Below are 21,747 nucleotides of genomic sequence, written 5' to 3'. Positions count from 1 at the left end.
CCATTCCTTTGCGTCACTGTTGGTCGTGTCTGGATTTGCAGACAAGGCCCGTCAACAGCGAACCTAAAGTCTCCTTCGTGAATTGGATTTGCCAGCTGAAGGAGACCGCTTCCTCCGTCTTGGTGGCTTCACGTCGGAACGGAGCCGCATGGCCTCCCTAAATGACGAAGGAAGGCTCTTTTTCTCAAATCTCTGACCCGCAGCATGTTGCGGCGTCGTATGTCGGCTCCACACTCTCATTCGCGCTCTTGCTCGCTGTCCGACGTGACCTCATCGCCACTCGCCATGGAGTCGTCGTCGCCATTCCACACGCGAGTGGGCAAAGTCGTCCGCAAAATCTCCGACAAGCTCGACGAGTACGTGGTGGACCACTGCACGGCCGTGGGGAGTCGCTGACCCGCACACACGAGCGCGTCAAGGACAAGCTCAACTCGCACGAGCAGAAGCTCTCGAACCACTTCGAGCACTGCGAAGCCGCCATCGTCAACAGCTACACCGCAGTGGGGGAGCACCTGACACACGCAGGAGCGACTCAAGGACAAGCTCAACAGTCAGGAGCGGAAGCTCTCGGAGAAGGCGGCGCACCTCCTGTCGAAGCCCGGGGGTCCCGAAAATGCTGGGTCCACTACGTGACAAGCTCAGTGGGGAGTACCAGGGCAGTGAGAACGGTACAGAGTTGATGGAGGCTTTCGACTACAACTCGCAGGAACCAGCCACGGAGAAGAGTGTAGTGAGCACTCCGGGGTCCGAGACTTCGACGTTGTCAGGGGCCTCCTTCACTGAGTTCTACACGGACGATAAGGTCATCAACAAGGCACGGATACCCCGCGAGAAAGTGGTTGTGCATGAGTTTATTAGTCGTGGAGCATTTGGTAAGGTGTGCAAAGGTACCTACAATGGGCAGCCAGTGGCTGTGAAGACGATGAGCGACGTGGTGACTTTCATGAAGGAGATCAAGATGGCCGCGACCATGAGCCACCCCAACATTGTGCAGTTTATTGGCGTGGCGTGGAGCTCGCGCGAGGACTTTGCGCCGTCTTGGAGTACATGGATGGAGGGGATTTGAGAGGACTCATGGACAGATATGAAGAGGAGAAGCGTCCGACCGGGTTCGACGCTGATAAACTCAAGATCGCGCTGCAAGTGGCGCACGCGCTCGCGTACTTGCATTCCCGCGAGATTCCTGTGATCCATCGCGACCTCAAGTCGAAGAATATCTTGCTGAATGAAGCGCTGGGAGCGAAGCTAACCGACTTTGGAGTCTCTCGGGAACGAGCCGACAGAGCCATGACGGCGGACGTGGGCACTTCGCTGTGGATGGCTCCTGAAGTTATGGTTGGAAGTGCGTATGATGAAAAGGCCGACTTGTTTTCATTTGGTGTCGTGTTGTCCGAGCTTTCGACACATAGCATTCCTTACTCCCACGCGAAGCAGCGCCCAGGATCGAATCAACAGTTGTCTCCTTTGGTGGTCCTTCATCGAGTAGCGACTGGGACGTTGAGTGTTGAGTTCTCGGAGGCTGGCCCACAAGAAATAGCGACACTGGGTCTTAGCTGTGTGTCCATGGATCCCATGAAGAGGCCAACTGCAGCCGAAGCGATGCGTGTTCTTCACGCAGTCTTGATGCAGGTTACTACACGCTCAAAGCGATAGTTGGTTCGGAAAGATTTTGCAGTTCATTATTACGATTAAACTTGTCAGTCGATCACAACTTCCAAGTGCTTGCACTACACATGGGGATGTAAACCTGCATGTTAGGTTCTTCGCGATGCTTTTACTTTGTTGTCCAACCACTGCGTCCCTCAATTGATAATTGCTGATTGTGTACAGGATGCCCAACTCGCGAAGTTTCAGCGGTGCGTAGATACAGTAGATGTCCTGCAGTGTTAAACCCGTACCTACATGTATCACTCATTCGATGCGGGGTCGGTGGGAGAGTTAGAGAAGGGAAGTTCCGTCGGGCCCGCTCGAGCACTTTGAAGAAGCTGACGCCGATGGACGTATCCGGTAGTTGCTCACCTACAGTGATTGAGGGAATATTGGCCGCTCGCAGTAGTCCCAACAGTTCGCGTGAATCGATCGTCACCACCGTCCGAGAGCAGCCACACGCACACGGACAATTGACGCGCTCGATTCGGGTCGTCCCGCTCCACCGTTTACAGTTTGTACTCGGCGCTTGCCAAACGATCTGCAACCGCCACGCACAAGATGAATCACACTCTGGATGTCTGGACCACTCACGAGCCTTCCAGTCCAGCATCCCTGCATTATTCCCCCAGTCACGCGCTTTCCCAACCTCGACCACGAGTGTGTACCAAGATTGAAAATTTTGGACCCCACGGGCCAAAAGGGCTCCCAATGCGCGGATAGGCTCGTAGCTGATGTCAGGTCGGGCAGCTCGGAGTGGTTTGCGAGGACCGATGAACCATAGTACTGCATGTACTCCACGAAGTCGGGCTGTCACGTCAAACTGACCTCGAGCTGACGAGTGAAACACTACATGTACTCGTATCTCCACGATGTAAATTATGCCTCCGATCCACTCACAACATGAGTTGCACCCACAACGACTCAGATGTACTGGTTTAGTAAGATGCATTTAACCAATCACCTCGCATCCTTCACGATTCCGCCAATCAGCACGCAGAAACCGAGCCAAAGGAGCTCGCAAGCGGGATCCCACCCCAACGACAGAGCGTGCGAAAGCTAGGTTCGTCGCCATTCGTCAAAGCTTGAGTATTCACGTGTACTAACTACCGTCTTACCCCGCATATAAGGCGTTTGTGTTCAAAAGAGATTATCAGTATCACACAAGCACCTCGAAAGCCCCGTGTTGAACACATTTCTTAATAGAACGCATGGTTGTTGAACAATTCCTGACCACCCACAACACTCTAGGCTCAGAGCCATTAAAACATCTCTACCGGCAATAGCGGTCTCTAGTGGCAGTCAATCTGATCGTTCGCGTTGCTCTTCACTTCTTTTCATTTCTAAATAAGCAGCATCATGAGCAACGAACGACGCAGGTACACCGTCACGCAAAAACTTGCTACCCTAGCAGACTGACTACCAGAAAGGTGTAAACGGCCACTGATTTGAAGATCTTAGTGCAACGCACGGCGTTCCTGCGGAGACAATACGTGGCTGGCATGCCATCGAGGACAAGATGAAAGAAGCGCTAAAGAATCGCCGAGTAGCGACTCGTGTGTCTCGACGACTTCGGCTTACGGGTGCAGGCTGCAAGCCGACGCACGGTGAACAGGAAGAGAAGCTATTCAGTTGGGTTACAGCCCGTAACGCAAAGGGACTTCGAGTCAAGGACGCCTATATTCGACTGCAAACCAAAAACATCTATCGTACTCTGCACGGTGGTGACGACGCCGCACCGGATTTTCATGCGTCTTCAGGCTAGCTGGCTAGATTTAAACGTCGCCGAAATCTTGTCTCCCGACGTCAAACAACGGCGCGAACCTTACCCGATGACGCGCCACAGACTTGCCGTGATTTTATCCAGCAAGTACAACACCTCATCGAAACTCACAACATCAAATCGAGCAACATCTTCAACATGGACTGTAGTGGGTCTAACTTGACTCACTACTTTAGCTTACACGTTGCGCAACGTGTATGAGGAAGCGTAAGTACTTAGTAATTACTTAGGTTAATTATATTTGAATACACACATATAAGTTAAGTAAGAAGGGATTCCAAGTGACTTAGATTAGGTAAAATGAGAACTGTATTGCTTGTAAATTGATCTTCCTCTAAAATCTGCTAAAAACTGTTTATCATCTATGAAAGGATTGACAGCGGCTGGCTGTCAGAGCCCCGCTAATATGCATGACTCTGATTGGTAGAAAGATGCTGCTTTCTACCAATAGGATCTTTGGGTATGTGTGGACCACTCATTGTGGTGGCCCACTTCAATGTATCCATTGGTGTGTCTTACACCAAGGTGAGGAAGTATTCAAAACTTTTAACAGACAACCTATCTGTTAAATTCACAAGTGGCTCGTAGCCACTTGTGCGTATAACCCCGTTACATGGACCAAGTACCTCGCTACTTTGAGACGGAACCTAACTCAATGATCACGACGTGGGGTTCACGCGAGGTCCGCCTTCGGAAAGGCGGCTCCAGTCATCGACGATTCATTGCGACGTTCACGTTAACGGGAGATGGGAAGGTGCCGACACCTCATCTGCTGTTCTGCAAGTTGAAAAATGAGCCAACGTGCCCGCCTGGTGTCATGGAAGATGTCAATGCCACTGTCATGTGGAGCTCTGACATTCTTCTTGACCACGCACTGAGGGTGGTGTGTGGTAGGAAGGAGACGTAGCTGTACCACGAACCTGTGCTTTACATAATCGACTCATACGACGGTCATGTGAAGCTTGCTGATTCCAAGCGACTTGAGGCATACAACGTCTTTGTTCTGGTAGTACCGTCAAACATGACAATCATGTTACAACCCCACGACGTGGCTGTCAACAGAAGTTATCAAGAGTACTACAGAGACCAGTACGACGACTATCTGTGTCGCGCACTGAAGGAACCTGCATTTCAAACGAAAGCTGGCAACCCCAAGGTGCTTCGCTACTCCACTGTAGCTCAGTGGACATTGGATTGGGTGGCATCAAAAAGTGTAGAAAGCATCAAGCGGGCTTTTGCACTATGTGGACTTGTTCCGAAGCGAGACTTTTCCCCCGATGCCTTGCACCGTCCATGTCCACATCTGCTTGCTGCAGATGTGGACATGGAAGTTTGGAATGAACACTACAAGCATCTAAACGGATGCAGATGATAGAGAGCGACTCGATATCGCAGCTCCGTTGTGGTATCTACCACATGATCGCAAGACGAGCTTGTTCTGCTGTCTTCTTCACGATATTGGCACACATGTTGCTGAATTCGTGAACGACCTGACGAACTACATGAAGACGCTGTCTGATCTAGATGGTCGTTTCGATGATGACTACATAGAAGGCATTCCAGCTGGCACACAAGAACCCGCTGAACTCGAGCTTTATGCTGCTGCTCACAAGCATAACTGGAACATCGAGGTAAGTACTGTGGACGAGCAGAACAAACTGGTATCGAGATTTCAGTACAGTGTCGACAACCCAGTACAGACGGTGTATTTAGCTCCCTTAGGGACATACTTTGAAGTGAAGGTGGAGGGCTTTATCGTCTAATAGCAATATACGCGCATTTTACTAAAGAACTTTCACTTAAGTAAACATATATTTAATCGAAGAAAACCTGCGTTTTCAACGCAGCCACCGAGGAAAGAAAGACCCGTTACTAAAGCCACATATCATGTGAACTGCACACAGGCGGGTTTAAACCCTGGCCAGTTGATTAGGAGAGTCAGGCCTAAACAACCAAGTCAGATTCTTGGACCCACGACTTTCGTCCGAGTTCACACATTAATTCAATGTATAACACATAGGTGTAATAAACGAATACAATACATGTGCAGTGTTATATTCATTTACAACGCACACGCCATGTATGCGGAGTAAGACGGTAGTAGTACTCCAGTTCAAGAAAAAACTATTACACAGTTAATCATAGGTAATCAGATTCGAAGGTATTACGTTACGTACAGTGCTCAGTTACCGTAGTAATCAAATCTAGTCGGGCCAATGGTGAATTGGCTCGGTCCTTATAAGCGCTTACGAGTCATGCGCGTCAACTTGGATTGTCGGTCCATGTTGACCACGCGGCGTTTAACATCTGGAGTACCATCCGATGGCCAGCGATACTGTAATCGGTTGATTGGGTCATAGTGATTCGTAATGTTGCGGTACGAGTATTTATTGATACAAGCCGCGTGTGTTCACTTCGCAATTTCCCTGAGCAGGTAAAAAACAATGGTGGCCGAGGACTACAGCTCCGGAGGGCAAACTAATGAGCCTGGGCAGAGTGCACACAAACGACGCAAGTGCACATACGCTGTTCGACGGGTAAGCTGCCCACAAATTGGTGCGGATACTGCAACTCGATCGATTCAAGCAAAGTTTGTTGCTTTCTGCCTCTATGTAGGAGGAAGCCATAGAGTTGCGCCAAGAGGTTCGCAGGCTCGAATCGCTGGTGGCCGTGCTGAAGATCCGGTCACCAGAGCCTGGACAAGAATCCGACGTTGACGCCATGCTCAAGCAAACCGAAGAGGAGAACGTGAAGCTGCGCGACAGTGCCAGGAAGAAGCACCTTCAGGTGGCTGAAATACAATCGGCTGTGAGTCGGTGTCTCGTAAGTGTATACACGGAGACCTTGTCTTCGAATCTAGAATTCACAATGTCTTTTGCAATAGGGAAATCAGCGAACCCACCCGCTCTACACTCGCATTTGCCTCCCGAAGGACGTGAACCAGCGCAGGGCCAAGCTCATGGCTATTCGAGAGGAGAAACTTCGCAATGGCTACAATTTCGTTATGGACCCCAGACACTTTGTGGATGTGGATAAGACAACGTATTCGGACGAACTGTTTGAGTCTGAGGAGGGCGATTTCTGCGGTGTGCGCTTCGAAATTGTGCAATTCCCTGGAGTCAAGTCCCTGAAACAAGTGTACGACGCAGCCGTGTATTATCTGACAAATATGGAGATCAGTATAACCGAGCGGCTGGGCCACATTACGGTCAGGGATGACTACGATTCTGTTGACGGTAGCATGTACAATGCACGAGTGTTGTCGAGTGTTCGAAATGGTATCACCATGGAAACAAGTTCGCTGCTTTTCCCAAAGATGGATCTGGAGGAGAAGTATGGGATCGTGGCGATCGATTCTGTTGATGAAGACAAACTCTATCCGTACAACCCAGCCAAGCGTGTCCGTAAAGATATTTCAGCAACTGTCGTCTTTACTGCGAGAAGAAAACCATCGACGAAATGTAGCGGCTGTGAAGACGAGCTTGTAGTGACCATGAGAGGCTCGGCATTCTTGCGAATTCACCGACCTCAGTTCCCAGTCCCGGATGACGCGCTGCAAGAGCTCTCCACTGGCATAATGGCGTGGGGTGACGTCATGGTCAAGACAATCCGCAGTATTGTCTACGGAACTTGCTAAAGTGCGACGATTTTCGCTGTAGTCACCAGTGAAGGCCACAATAGACATCATCCTGCTTACGAAGTACATGCACATCGAGACTACGTAGTGTTGATTTGCAGTTGTACGATTGCTGTGGAATCCGCACAATACCTAGTAGTACTACTGAGGTTAAACAGAGGCAGCAAATGATTGGCAAATACAGGATTTATCATTTCAATGAATAAAAAAAAGAGGTTTTCATGACTGGTGGACTGCATTGTTAATTAAGCCCATGGTGTTGCTGCATAAATCTAGTTCGCCCAAGAGTGAATTTGTGCATGTACAAGTAAAACGGCGCAAAATGACGTACCCCCAAAGCAGCTGTAGTTGTTCTTCGGTGATTGCATTTTGCACGAGCAGCTTAAGCTCATCAAAGCGGTAACGGGAGTTATCTAAAAGGTAGTTCGCAATCGTTCCAACATCATCAGAAAACTGGAATACCCTTGCAAATCGTGTGAAACAATGACTGCGCTGCATAGTGGTTCACTATTTTTACTGGAGACGAGAAAACACTCAAATTGAAATTCTTGCAAGAACGGCCGCTCATACCAAAGGCGAGGCAATATGCGATGGCGCTTTAGAGTGGATTCGGCGCACTGTTCAACGATAGAACGAATGCAGCAACTCCTCTCCTCGCAGGAAAAGCTACAATTGAAGTAAGAAAATATGCAAGCATAATGTAGAGTGTATCGCACGTCTTACCAGGTAAACACTTGAATTGTCACTCGAAACTGCACCAGCGCTGCGTAAAATAAACTGATCGCATCTCCATGTCGGCAGAGGCGAGATATCTAAAACTGAATCACGGGCGATGGTAGTATATATAAGTAACTGGTGTCATCAGACGTGTGCACTGAGACCGATAATAAGCCAACACTTCCGAATCTAGACTTACAAGCGAGCTGAACTGAAAACAAAAGTCCGCAGATTCGCTTCGGCTTTTCGCATGAGTGTCAGGATTTTCAATAAGCCAAGGGCAACATAGTTTCCTCAACAACGGTCTTACGCACCTTGGATACCACCACGCAGATGCAATTCCTTTCGTCGTCTAATATGTCGATTGGAGAAAGAAAATCTACTATATGCGAATGATCCGCATGAGCTTGTGCTACTCCAGCAAGTCAAGCTGGTTTCTGTCGTTATCGCACGAAGCTGTCCAAAACCCAGTTTGCTTAAAAACCGGGAATCTACATGTAGATGAAATCAACGCCGATGAGGGCTAATTCCTCCCTCTCTCCGCTGACGATGCACTCCAGTCACAGTGCGATATATTCTTTCATCATCAGTAAATTACAGTCTTGTCGTCGTGAACTTTGTTCAACAACCTACATACCATCTGAAGCTGACACGCATTGTCGAAACTGTAGCCGGTGTGTAACGGGGTTACGGGGGGGGGGGGGGGGGGGGGGGGGGGGGGGGGGGGGGGGGGGGGGGGGGGGGTCAGAGAACCTCTATTTTGTTAGGAATTAACTATAGAGTCCTGGAATTTCTGTAGGCTTTGCCTAATTGATGCGTTATCCGGTGGCCATCTTGGGCTAGATTCTCGAATACAACGCCGACTTAATGTTTCCTTAAGCCTTGGAGGTAAGCTGTTGAACTCATACATCCCTGGGGTAATTGTACCTCGTCGCGACAGTTGATTAAGTTCGCCGGGCCTGACACCTCTTGAATTCTGGTTGTTTCCCACATATATGAATTGAACTTGTTGAAAATGCTTGGATCATCTGGGCGTTGGGTCGCCGGTGCAGCACCTTGAATCATGACATGTACTGTGCTGGAGAGTGTGATTTGACGGAGCTTTTGCAGGGCTACTTGAAGGATTTCTCCTATCCACTCCTGAGGCGAACAGTAAACACGTCGTTCTTGTATTCCAATGACTTCGATTGTGATCCTGTTCACTTGGCTGGGTCCTAGGAGTATCCAGGCCCCGCGATAATCATTCGGCTGTTTTACTATGTGATATTGAATGATCCATGTTTGTAGAAATATCGCTTGCTGCAAAGGTGACACTCCCTTGAATACACTGTAGCATTGGGCAAGTCTAAATCCTTGATTATAGGTTGCCGTATTGGATGTCCACGCCAGAATTACGGCTGTTGTCTGAAAGTCTGCTGCCTTCCACACTATCTTTTCGGCTTCTTTCTGATGTATCTGGACATTTTCAAAGATTTCCTTGTTACGTATTCTCCATAACATGCATTGTGTGCTTGTCGTCCAAATACGCCACAGAGTTTGCATCGCCTCGGTAAGCTCATGCGACCATTCAGAGATTGAGCTTCTTGCAGCTGCCAAAAAGTCTGGAGTGGTTGATGGGGTCGATCTATCTGCTGTAAAGCTTCGCAACTCGGTCATCTCCTGATGCGTTGGATGGTGGCCAAGCCATGATGGAATCCAGGCTAGCCAAACACCTTGCGCTCTTGCACAATCCCAGAGGATGTGTTCGATAGTCTCCGGTGATGTTGTGCAGTGTTCATACGAACAACGTCGATTACTGGGCCATCCGGCATGAAAGAAGTTCAAAGTTCTAGTGCAAATTCTGTAGATCGTCCATCGCTGGTAGTCTGTCAAGATACCATCATGTTTCCAAGTTGCGGCTGGGCTTTGCCGCTGTGTAGCTTCTATCCATGGGTGTTTTTCAGCGGCATCTCTCATTCGATTGAGGATATGTTGTACAGAGAATTTGGGGTTTCGCCGAAGGCGTTTAGCTCGGATTTTTCGGATAGTTTGACGTAGATTTCGTGCCAAGGTTTTTGGCGGGGCTGCCCATGGTGTTGAATGCAGACTTGGGTTGTCTTGGAAGGCAATCCCGCTAGTTCTTTCGACATACAGCAGCGTTGCGAAATCTTCATCAAATCGAGTGTCATGGTTTCGCTCTGTGATTTTCCATCTCCATCCATCGTTGTATTGACTAAGTTGAAAAGCTTCTTCTCGTGGTACTGTGAGAGAAAATGCCGTCACCTTATGATACCACGTTGATACCCATTGATACTCTTTTTTCAAAGTGGGGAGATACCATGGGGTTACTGGATTTGGCAGTTGGGACCAAACCTTATCGGGAATACTCAAAAATATGCTTGCACACCACTTCCGTATATGACGATGGTGCTGTATCTTGAATGGGCGGAAGCGAATAGGTGGAATCAGAATAAATTCGCCAGGTCCTAAGCTTGATATTTGGAGATGTAATAATGAGCATGGATATATCAGCGGAAAATCTCTCGCTTGCAGTGGTTTTCCTTTGTGATCAACAACACACGCATTGTCGCACCAGCTTCCTGCTCGTAGAAACCCGACAGTCCCGCCTTCCGGTTCCCCTGGAGTAGGTGCCTGTAGCGCACATTGGAGAGATCCGCTGTGATGCCAATAGCAGATCATAGTATCTTTGTTGCTTGCGACTCTATCAGTAGTTCCTGAAGATGGATGAAGTTGCAGCCGTTCTGTTTGATCTGCTCAAACCTCATATCGTCCCAGTTCTTGGACAGTTGTTCTAGTTCCTTTATTCCTTTTTCTTTGACAAGAACGTATCCGATTCCTCAACGTAGGTGTAAATACACAGCAGTCAGGCGAGTTGATTTGGTCGGGATGAGCAAGGGAGTGCCACGCCGCTGTGTAGCTATCTGGTGTAGATTGCATCCAATATTCTGCCTGATTCATACGTGTGATTTGGAGCGCCAATTCGATATTTTGTAGACCCAAACCGCCTTGTTCTTCAGGAGCAAATACCAATCTGGGGGCTAACTTATGTCGAGCTTGTTCCTCTCCTATTGTTCCTTTCCAAATGAATCGTTTCTGTAGCTGCTCTAATTGGCGAAGCATTTTTGAAGTGATCAAAATGTGCTGACCTGTAAATTGGATCGCTGGCAGTACTATCGTGTTAAATAAAACCACTCGTTGTTTAACAGAGTTGGTTACTTGTGTTGCCACTTGCAGTCGTTTTTTAATGTTTTCCACTCGAAGCTCCCAATTTAGGTCAGTAGTATCTTTTACTCCGAAATGGTTCCCCAATATTCGTGTTGTAGCCGTTTGAGCCAATACTGGATATCCGTGGCATTTAGTCTGATGCCAAGCTGTATTGAGCGGTATCAATATACTTTGCTCTGTTGGACTTTCAACCCCGAGAGCTGACCAAAACGATTTAAAATTGCGTTGACAGGTGCTAATTCTCTCGTTGCCGAAAGAAATATTGTACTGTCATCTACAAATCCGCTGAATGTATGTCGTCTTCCTCCTGATCCCGGAATTTCCACTCCTTTGATGGCAGGATGTGCTTGGATTGCTCGCCCTAGAAAATCAACAGCAAGGACGAAAAGTAAAGGTGCTAACGGACAACCCTGTCGTATGCCGGAGTTCACAGCCCATTTACTTGATTCTTCTCCATTTACTAAATAGCTAGCCATGGTTCCATTGTGAAGATTATGAAATACATCAAGGAATTGTTGGGGGAATCCATATTGCTCCAGCGCAGCCGCCATCAAGTTTCTTCATAGTGTGTCGTACGCCTTCTGGAGATCAACACAAAGAATCGCAGGGGAATCTGCCCAATCAATAGTAGGATCATCTATTACTGTTCGTAACAGCGCTTGAACCATTGTTACACTCCTTGTTAGTAATCTTCCCCTCACAAATCCCTGTTGCCCACTGCTAATTAGTCGTGGTAAGAAGGGGTGAATTCGATTAGCGTAAATTCTTCCCAATATCTTGTATGCTGTGTTCAACAGAGATATTGGTCTATAGTCCATTGCGCTTTTTGAATCACCTTTTTATCGAAGCGGTACTACCACCGCATCCAGGAACGATTTCGGGACTGCGGCACCGTTCTGAATATCCTGGTAAACCGCTATGAGGATTCCTACCAGTTCGTCTTTGAAATCCTTGAAGAAATCGTGAGATAGTCCTGAGGAGCCTCCAGATTTATCCCGTGGAAGCTGATCTATCGCGGTTAGAACTTCCTGTTCTTCAATTGGTCTTGTCAATTTCGTTTGTTCCTCTGGTTGTAGCCGGTTTTGTTCAGGTACTTCGGGGAATTTTTTCAGAGCATCTTGAATGTTATCGGGGCTAACTTTTGCATGAGATGCTCCTAATATATCGTTCCATTCTGATGCCATTCTATCTGCTGTAGGCATATTCTCAGTATAGAAGTGTCCCGGAGATGGATCAATCCCTGTTACATATTGGTCCCGCTGCCAGTTAGCGTGTTTCTTGTAAAAATTCTTCAAATTAGAAGCAGTAGGTTGTATAGATCGACCAAAAGATCGACTACTCTGTCGTACTCGGCGATGCTGTGTTTTTAGTAGTATTTCAGTTCTTGTTGATGGTGGCGATCGGAGATTTGTCTGTAAACGGCCATAATAATGTTCGGTGTGTTCACGGTCCATACGGGCTTCTTCACTAATCATTAACGAAAGTTGCCTCGCCAAAGTATCCCAGGCTACGGCGGGACTACTTTGGCGCTGGAATTCAGTGGTCAAACTTTTTAGTCGCTTTTGTATTTGAGTTCGCACCCATTCTGGCCTCGAACTACTGAATGGATATCGCGTAACCCCTTTGCGTTTTCGAGTCTGTGAATTTTGCATCGTTAGCCACAACCGGAGCTCCTGATGGTCGGAGTAGCCAACTGGTTCACGTGCTTCAACCCACTGCGCTGTTCCGGCAATATCACTGCTAACGTAGCACCGATCGATCCTGCTAGCTGAGCGCTTTCGCCAGTATGTGTAGTGAGTAAGGGGGTCTAAGGTATTGTCTTCATCTGCGTGAGATGAAAGTGTCACGGCATCCATAAAATTAAGATTATCAATTAGATGATTGAGTTCTTTGCTTTCACAGGCACCTAAACTCGGTAGTCCATCAACAAGACGATCCACCCGAGGATTTAGTACCGCATTGAAGTCCCCACCAAGTAATGTCGATATATTTGAGTCCATCCAATCGTTCAAGTCAGAGAAGAAATCATTTCTTTTGATTCTATTTGTCGGTGCGTATATGTTTGCCAAGCACCAATCATCAAATTGAACCGCAATTCTTCTGTCATTCCAATCATTCTGTTTCCATGGATGAATTCGTGCGGCAACGTGTGGTAGTAGTAGTATTCCTACTCCTCCTGAGTTGGTTGCTGTAGTTGTCCAGTAACTAAGAGGATGAGGCGGCTGTTTTGCTCCACAAACGCGATTCCACATTTCGGTCATCTCTGCAATGTCTGCCTTCGTCTTCAAATGTGTGTCCTGAACAAAAATAATTTCTGCGGGAGCTACGTCGGTGCGTTGTGTCCACCCGCGCAACCATGCCTCCCGACGCTTGCTAATAAATCCTTGTAAATTTTGTGTAATAACCTGAAGTGCTGTTCTCCCTTTTATTCCATTTCGCTTCAAATGCCCTGGAGTGTAAAACAAATGCCCTGGAGTGTAAAACATTTCTGCAACGTTATGCAGGTCTGCATACAGATCCGGGAATAATTCTGTTGCCGTCTTGGTTGACTGAGCTGGAATAATTATTGGATGTTCGGGGTTTGTTGCGGTGGGTCAACTGACCTATGCGCTAACATCGATTCCAAGCTAGCTAGGTTACCGTCGGAATCTTGCCCATAGAACGCCTTTTTTAGTCTGGAATCCTGTTTGAGTGCATCCTGTAAGATTTTAATCAAGGGTAATACCATGGCGTTTGCATGGAATGGCCTCCCACTGATTCTAGCTAGCTCAGGACCGTAAGCGAAGGCTGCAATTATCAATCGAGTAAGGTGGGCTGCCTGAGCTTTTTTGCAGATCTTGAGTAGTCCATTTTTGTCAGCGTCATACTTTCGAAGCTTGATCCAGTAGTCCCGCCCATGAATATAGAAATCATTTATCATTTCGTCGCGTTCTGCCTTCAGATAATTAATCTCATTATCTAGTTCAGTCTGTGCCAGTTCGTCATGTTGAGCAGTGCGAACCTCGATTAGGCCTTGAATTAGACAGTCGATTCGAAATCCTCTCGTCCAGTCTTGTAGAACGCTTGCATTTATTGAGCGAATAATATATCGGGTGTGTCTACTGCTTGCAAGCTTTGCAATAGTTTCACAGGGTGAGCTTTAACCGCATTCTTCCATGTGGTAGTGTCTGCTGGAAGACCCGGGAAATTCAGGCTGCTTATCTGCTTCCAATCAGGTTCCAGCGCATTCCATTGCTCCCGTTGGCTAGTCTCCCCCCGCCGACCAGCAGAAGCCGTTTTCTGATGGCTTGTAAATCTTCCTCCTCGTGGAGTGGTTAAATCGTCTCGGTGTATATCTGGAGGGACTGGGTCGTGCTTTGCGTCGCTTCTTGCCATCTCCGGTGGGGGCGACCAGGATGATTCTTGCGATTCATCCATTTCAACGTCGCTGTCCTATGGTGTGCTGGCGCTAGATATTCCGTTGGCATGAAGTTGCTGCTGCCAGTGTTGTAAAGTTTCAGCGTCGGCCCCCGTCATTGTTTCCAAAGCCTGTCTCTGTGACGTGTTATTCCAATCAAGTTGTAGCAGTAACTTTTGTACTACTGGAGCAAGGCCAAACGCTCCCACATTCGAGAACTCTAGCGATTCTTTTGTTCGTGGTCCACCTGGTTCATTAATTTTCTTCGACTCTTGTCGACCACCCTCTGGAAGACCTGTCTGGTTTAAAACAGCAATTGGCTGGGCATCTGTGTTGCTCGTTGGTGCTTTAATGTTTTCTAGCGGGTTCAGCTGTGGAGGAGTTGCGTCCTCCGTTTTACTTTCTTCTTCACCAAGTTCTGGGGGCATGTCAAGACATGATGACTCCTCCTCTGTCTGAGGTTGGTTAACCGGACGGTTTCCAAATTGTAGCCACTGGTAGTGCTCCGAACAATACCTTAGTACAATAGGCAGATGCTCTTTTCCTCTGGGATTCAGGCACTCTGCTTGAAGGCGTTCCAGCCACAACTGTGCCTCTGGTTCAGCGATCATTACTTCTTTAGCTGATTCCCAAATGAAGTTCGCTGTTTTAGCTGTGTACGGATCGAAGATCTGGTAGCTTGGCTTCGTAAGTCCATTCCGTGTTACTACTACAAAGATCGGTCGTTGTAGCAACTTGGCAGCTAGTCGTAGCGTAAAATCAGAGCCCCAGAAGCTTCTGGCGATGAAAGCTGCACTCTTTGAGCTCGTTTGAGCTATATCTTCCATGTACTCCATCAGTAATTGCTTCGATTCCATTTCCGATAAGTTACTCGTATTTTTCATACAAGCTAGTAATCGTAACTTACGTTCGTCGTGCTGGTACTCCTCGTCAAACCCATGCATCATAGCAATTTGCAAACCTTTCTTTAGTTTTGCGGTTAAGTTCTCGATGACTTTCTGGTTTTCGGCTGTGGTGAAATCTGTGTTGCGTAGCGCCATGGCGATAGCATAGTATTGGCAATTTCCTGTTCCTGGTGTGGCTATGTCCTTTAGACCACAGTATTCAAGGACTTGGTGGCCTGTTGTCGTTGCCCATTCCAGGTCATCAATGACAAGATTGCGTAATTGTTCAGTGTCCTCCCACTTCGGTTCCGTGTTGCTGCGACTTATCGCTTCCATGATTAATCTCTATTGTTTGGACAGTGCTGCTGGTCGACGAATTTGTCGAGGGCCACTATCTGTCGGCTTTACAGCTTCATTTTCTGGTCGACCTTGCGATTCCTTCTGGGATCCGTCTTCGCTGACTAGATCTATCACGTTCTGTTGGTGGTTGTCTGTGGACACTTGCAGTTCTGATGATGACAAACTCTTGCTCTGTATGTGACTGTAGCTGGCATTACTGCGTTTTCCTCGCGACTTCAGTGTGATCCACGTTGATATAGGCGCTGGTACCGCTCTTGGGACGTCCGATTGAGATTCGTCTTGGTTTCCGTCGTTATTGTTCGTGGCTAGCGAAGTAATAGGATGCTCAGTTACATCGTGGCGATGCTGTAGACTCGTCCACATACCTTCAAGCTCTTCGAAGCTAGTTATCGTTGATTTTTGCTTGATAAGTGTGGTGAGATCTTGTGCATTTACTGTAATGCAGTTTGCTGTAGATTTCCATTGATCTGTTGAAGCTCGGCATTGAACAACCGTGTGGCCAGGCTTACCGCAATTGTAGCACGGAGAAGCTGGACTGCTACCAACGTGATGGACTAATAGTTTGGTTCCCAGCCAGTTAATAAATCTGATCCCCTCCAAAAAGGGCGAGCATCCTGGGGATCGAAAGAAAATTTACCACGCTCCGGTTTGTAGTGTCTGGCGTCCTGAGGGTAGGTTCTTGATACGTACTGAATTCTCCATCAAATCTCGATCGTAGAAATGCATCAACGGCTGCTTCATCTATGAATCGCGAGATATTGAGTAGTTTGATTTTGTAGCGATCATGTTGACGTTCATTGGTGATACCATCTCTCCCTGTCTGGCGCGCCCAAACTCGTGCTGCGTTGTCACTTGGTGTTCCATCTCCAGAAGCGTCTTCAGGGTGTACGTTTGTTAATACAACCGCCTGCTTCGAAATAGGATGGACTTGTAAATTTTTGACCACTTGTCTGCAGCTTCTCAAGTCCAATAAATTAGGTGGACCGAGTGTTGCTGGGCATTGTAGCACACCTGCTTTGTCTCGCCTAGCATTTGTGTCAACTGTTCCATATTGAACCCTCGGCCTGTCGCTCCTTGAAGCACCGCATTGCATAGCCGATCTCGATTTTGAAAATCCGGGTAAACAGGGAATTGGCCCGGTAGTTGAAACATTAGTTCTCCTTCAACCTGAGCGTGGATAGTATTCTGAATTACTCGTAGCATCTCGTTGTTGCATGTGCGCTTCAGAAATTGAGGTAGCTCTTGAGCTAGAATTGTGCCTTCTAGCAGGCCTTGAATAATTATTTTTTCTGTTAAAGTTGGCTCTCTCAGTTCGGTTGGAAATCCGTACGGCGTATCGTAGACGACTCGCATTTCAGGGATTTCTTCTGGCGAGTATACAGCGGTTTTGAATCGAACAATATTTGAGTGTTGTTCTTCTCCCATCGGATCGTCGTCATCTTCGTGGGTATTTTTGAGAACGGGTTATTGGACCATGGGTTTTCATTGCGTGCGTAGTGTACCTTGATCTCACTTTCTTTCAAAGAAATACCATCCAGTAGAGTTCGCCTACTGTCGAAAATGGATGCAGCAAGACCCTTGAGTCGTCGCAGCCATATTTGCGCCGCTGGTGGTGGTGTAGCTGGTGGTTGTCGCTCCGTTGATTCAATTGCCTCCTGATGCATTGTCTTCACGACCTCTTCTTGTCCACTCTGATCTTCAGCCTTCTGTGGTTCCTTTGGTAGCTTTTGTCGCCGTTGTTTTGTCTTGGTGGAGGGCGCCAGGGTCCGGTGGGCGATTTCGGGCCTCCATGGTGCACGGAGATGGCAAGATCTTAGTGCTCCCAATTGAAGACCTTATAGTTTAACCAAGCTTAAACTTCAAGGGTCGCTCGAATGCTGCTCCTTTTGGTGTCGGTTGGCTAGGTGGTGTACTCCCACGCACCACAGGTTGGTTCTTGTGCGGCTGGTCGGTCTGCGCGACTGGTCGCAAAAACGGAAGTGTAACGGGGTTACACACACAAATGACAACAGTCACTTGTGCATGACAACGGTCACAAGTGACAACTGTCACTTGTGCATGACAACGATCACAAGTGACAACAGTCACTTGTGTGTGACAATTGTCACTTATGGTTTAACAGATACATATCTGTTAAAGGTTTTATATACTTCCTCACATTGGTGTAAGTCACACCAATGGATACATTGATATGGGCCACCACAATGAGTGGTCCACACCTACCCAAAGATCCTATTGGTAGAAAGCAGCATCTTTCTACCAATTAGAGACGTGCATATTAGCGGGGCCCTGACAGCCAGCCGCTGTCAACCCCTTTCATAGATGATAAACAGTTTTAGCGGTTTGAGGAGGAAGATCAAATTACAAACAATAAAGTTCTCATTTTACCTAACCTAAGTCACTTGGAATCTTATCTGATTTAAATTATATTTGTGTATTCAAATATAATTAACCTAAGTAATTACTAAGTACTTACGCTTCCTCATACAAGTTGCGCAACGTGTAAGCTAAAGTAGTGAGTCAAGTTAGACCCACTACACCTGGTAGCACTTTGTAGTCCGTCCAACGACCGACTGCTTGACGTTCGTACGCGGTGTACGAACGCGGAGCCGAGAACCACATGAGCACGGAGGTGCCCATGGAGAGCTCCAACACGCCTGCAACGCATGTTGCACGCGCCGACTGCCCCCACCTGTCTGACCCAGAGTGGGAAGCCCTCCAACGGCTGTCAACAGTCATTGGAGAAGCGGCGATAGCTACGATGCTGCGTATGCTATCGCCGACGGAGCAACATGGTGTTGCTCTAGGATTCATGATGAAGGAGCAGCTTGATGCTGTTTCCTCAGTGACGGCGTCGTCAGGGACGACACCGCGTGCTCAACCATTAAAGTTGAGCGTAAGCAATTACGTGGGATGAGAGGGCGAGCCTCTCCTCCGATGGCTTGTCGAGCTCGACACAGCCATAGCGGCTCGACGCATCGTCGACCCGCTGTCGAAGGTCGCGTTCGCCATGTCCTGCCTTGACGGACGCGCAAGGAGTTGGGCGTATGGACGCCGACTCTCTGATCCTACGTGCTTCAGCACGTATGAAGTATTCAAGAGGAGCTCAGACAAGCGTTTGAGCCCCCGCAAAATGAGTTCCGGTCGAGGGCGGAGTTCCTCGACCTTCAGCAGGGTAAGCATGACGTCCATGCTTACGCGCAGCGCGCACGATACTTGGTATCAAATATCGTGACTAATCCAATTGACGAGGCGACTAAGGTCGTCACGTTCATGAAGGGACTTAGAGATGGACCCGTGAAGACCTATCTCTTCCGAGAGTGCCCGAGTACTCTCGAAGCTGCGATTACTCTCGCAATGCAAGAAGAGTTTAGCCTGCGGCAGGCTAAACTATATGCAAATGTACCGAGGCCGCGACCGCGCCCGGTAGCGAGGACGGGAGGTCCAGAACCAATGGACCTCTCGAACGCAACAACTGCTGGTTACCAGCAGCAGGGAGGTAACGTGCGATGCTTCCGTTGCGGAAGGATCGGCCACTTTGCACGGGAGTGCACAGCTCCCATGCCCCCTGGAGGTGGCCGTCGTGGCGATGCTAGGCATCGCCGCGGACCAACAAAAAACGCGAACATCCAGTAGGCGCGGGGCGCCCTACTGGTAATGCAGTCACGCGTGCCGACATCGGGCACGCGACACTGAGGACTGCAGCCCCCAGTGAGACTAGCTCTCGCTGCAAGAAACAAGATGCCAGACCGAACCTAGTCATCTTGAAGGTTTACTCGAAGAGAGCGAGTGACTGTCTTCGAGCTTTGGTAGATTCGGGCGCGTCGAACAACTTTGTTCGACTGCGGAGTTTACCGAGTCTTGACTTCGAGGAGGTAAATGTACCTCGAAGTCTTCTGGAAGTGCGACTGGCAACAGGTGCCATCGTGAAGTCTGAGAAGCGCGTCGTGAACATGCGCTTCTCGTACAAACAACGAGTGTTTGTCGAACACTTTATCGTCCTGGACTTGGACGATAACTTCGACGTTGTTATGGGCATGCCGTGGCTTGCACGGCATGATCCGGTAATTGACTGGAAGAAGCGCACGCTCGTGCGCTTCGGTCGCGACAGCGGAACAGAGAGCGATGGCCCTATTACCGTAGCGCACGCACCAGCAGGTGCGCGCGGCTTACCAGTCGGGACAGCGCTTAATGCTGCTGTCCCGTAGTGCCCAGGAAGTGCGCGAGGGCGCGCACAAGTGAGACCAACGTCGGCAATGCTGCCGACGTCAGAAGAAAAAGATGTACTGGTTCCGGGAACCAATACCCACGTTCAAGCGTGTAAGGGACAGTCCCTGTCCCGAAGAGGTCAGGTCGACAACGACGCGTCGGCTCCGGGAGCCGACGCACCCTCGGTCATGAGGGGCTCCGCAAATGGATGGCGTCGAGGTGACGAAGGCGTGTCAACTCCGGGAGTTGACACTGCAAACAGTGCGGACGTCGCGACGCTAAGCGTCTTGACGCGCACCGATACTGGATTCCAGTATCGCGAGATGGAACTCGCTAATCCTCCGACGAGGGCGTCGGAGTTGACTTCGCTTCCAGCCATGAGCTGGAAGCGCTTCACGCGCGACTTGCACGATGGACGCATCGAGCAAGTCTGCGTTCTTTCGGCCAGCGAAAGAACGAAGAGCGAGAGCGAAGAGCTGAGGCAGCTCTTCATGGGAGGTACCACTGAGAGTGAAGACACTCTCAGTGCGAAGACAAAGCGAGAGCGCTTCGAGGAACAAAATTGGGACTCGCTGAAGTCGAGTCCCTATTACGATTTGTTGAGGGAGTACAAAGACGTACTCCCGGAGGAGATTCCTGCGGAGCTTCCGCAGGATAAGGGCATTCAGCACGAGATTGATCTCGTGCCGGGCACGAAGTACTGTGTCACGCGGCAGTGGCCACTGCCGCCAGAGCAAGTAAAAGCAATCGACGACTTCTTTGAAAGTCGTCGCAAAGCAGGACAAGTGCGGGAATCAAAGTCCCCGCACAGAGTGCTCCGACGTTCTGTGTCAAAAAGCCACAGGGCGGATGGCGCATCGTTCATGCCTACAACAAGCTGAACGATGCGACGGTACCGGCGCAGACGCCGATACCGCGAAAAGATGTTAGCATCGATTCGATGGCAGGGAGCACCGTTTACAGTGCTCTCGACTTGCGAGACGGATTCGATCAGATCCTAATGCGTGAGAGCGACATCCCTCACACGGCCGTGAGCACGCCAAGTGGCATGCTCTGGGAGTGGCTAGTAATGCCGCAGGGGCTTAAGAACGCCCCTGCGACCTTCAACAGGTGCGTGGCGCACTTGTTGCGCTCGGTGCGCGATTTCGCACCGAGCTACTTCGATGATGTATTCATCCACAGCCGGGCTGTGGACGGGAAGACCGATGTAGAGATGCACAGGGTGCATCTCCGGAAGCTACTTGAGCTTATGCGATATCATAAGCTCTACGCGATCCTGAAGAAGTGTATCTTCGGGGCGAGCGAGATACCCGTCCTCGGGGTCTCGTAGGGAAAAATGGTGTTTGCCCTGACCCGGAAAAGGTAAGGGTGATCAATGAATGACCAACGCCCTCAAGTGTCAAACTGAGGCAGTTCCTTGGCTTGGCCACGTACTTGTGCAAGTACGTGGAGGATTACGCGGGCAAGATCCGCCCGCTATCACAGCTTCTTAAGAAGGAAGCTGTGTGGAATTGGACAGCCGATTGCGAAAAGGCATTCGATGCAGTCAAGCGGGGCTTGACTGAGGCACCGATCTTGGCAGTGGCTGACCAAGATCATCCATCCATTCCACGTCGTATATGACGCATCCGACTTCGCGATCGGATGCGCGTTGATGCAGCACGATCACGAGGGCCGTGATCGTGTCGTCTACTACCAATCGCGTCAGCTGAAGCCAGCTGAGTGCAACTATCCAGTACATGACAACGAACTCCTTGCCATGAAATATGCACTCGCAAAGTTCCGAGTGTACTTGCTTGGGAGTAGACCATTTGTGGTCTACACCGACCATGCATCACTGCGCACTGCAGTGAAGTCACCACACATTTCACAAAGAATGGCGAGATGG

At 49.0% G+C, this 21,747-nt stretch overlaps 1 protein-coding gene across 1 annotated transcript; it reads left to right on the top strand.

The window, feature by feature from the left end:
* Positions 1 to 613: 613 nt before the first annotated feature.
* IUM83_14135 (uncharacterized protein) lies at positions 614 to 7,067 on the top strand (the record flags this gene model as incomplete). Its single annotated transcript, XM_067938860.1, has 4 exons — positions 614 to 1,008; positions 1,083 to 1,335; positions 6,047 to 6,238; positions 6,315 to 7,067. 4 exons carry the CDS (start codon positions 614 to 616, stop codon positions 7,065 to 7,067), a joined length of 1,593 nt encoding a protein of 530 aa, XP_067787479.1.
* Between the last annotated feature and the right edge of the window lie 14,680 nt (positions 7,068 to 21,747).

The sequence above is a fragment of the Phytophthora cinnamomi genome (genome assembly GCF_018691715.1).
Source record: "Phytophthora cinnamomi strain GKB4 chromosome Unknown Contig60, whole genome shotgun sequence".
Taxonomy (NCBI): Eukaryota; Oomycota; class Peronosporomycetes; order Peronosporales; family Peronosporaceae; genus Phytophthora; species Phytophthora cinnamomi.
This window is presented reverse-complemented; position numbering and strand designations above follow the sequence as displayed.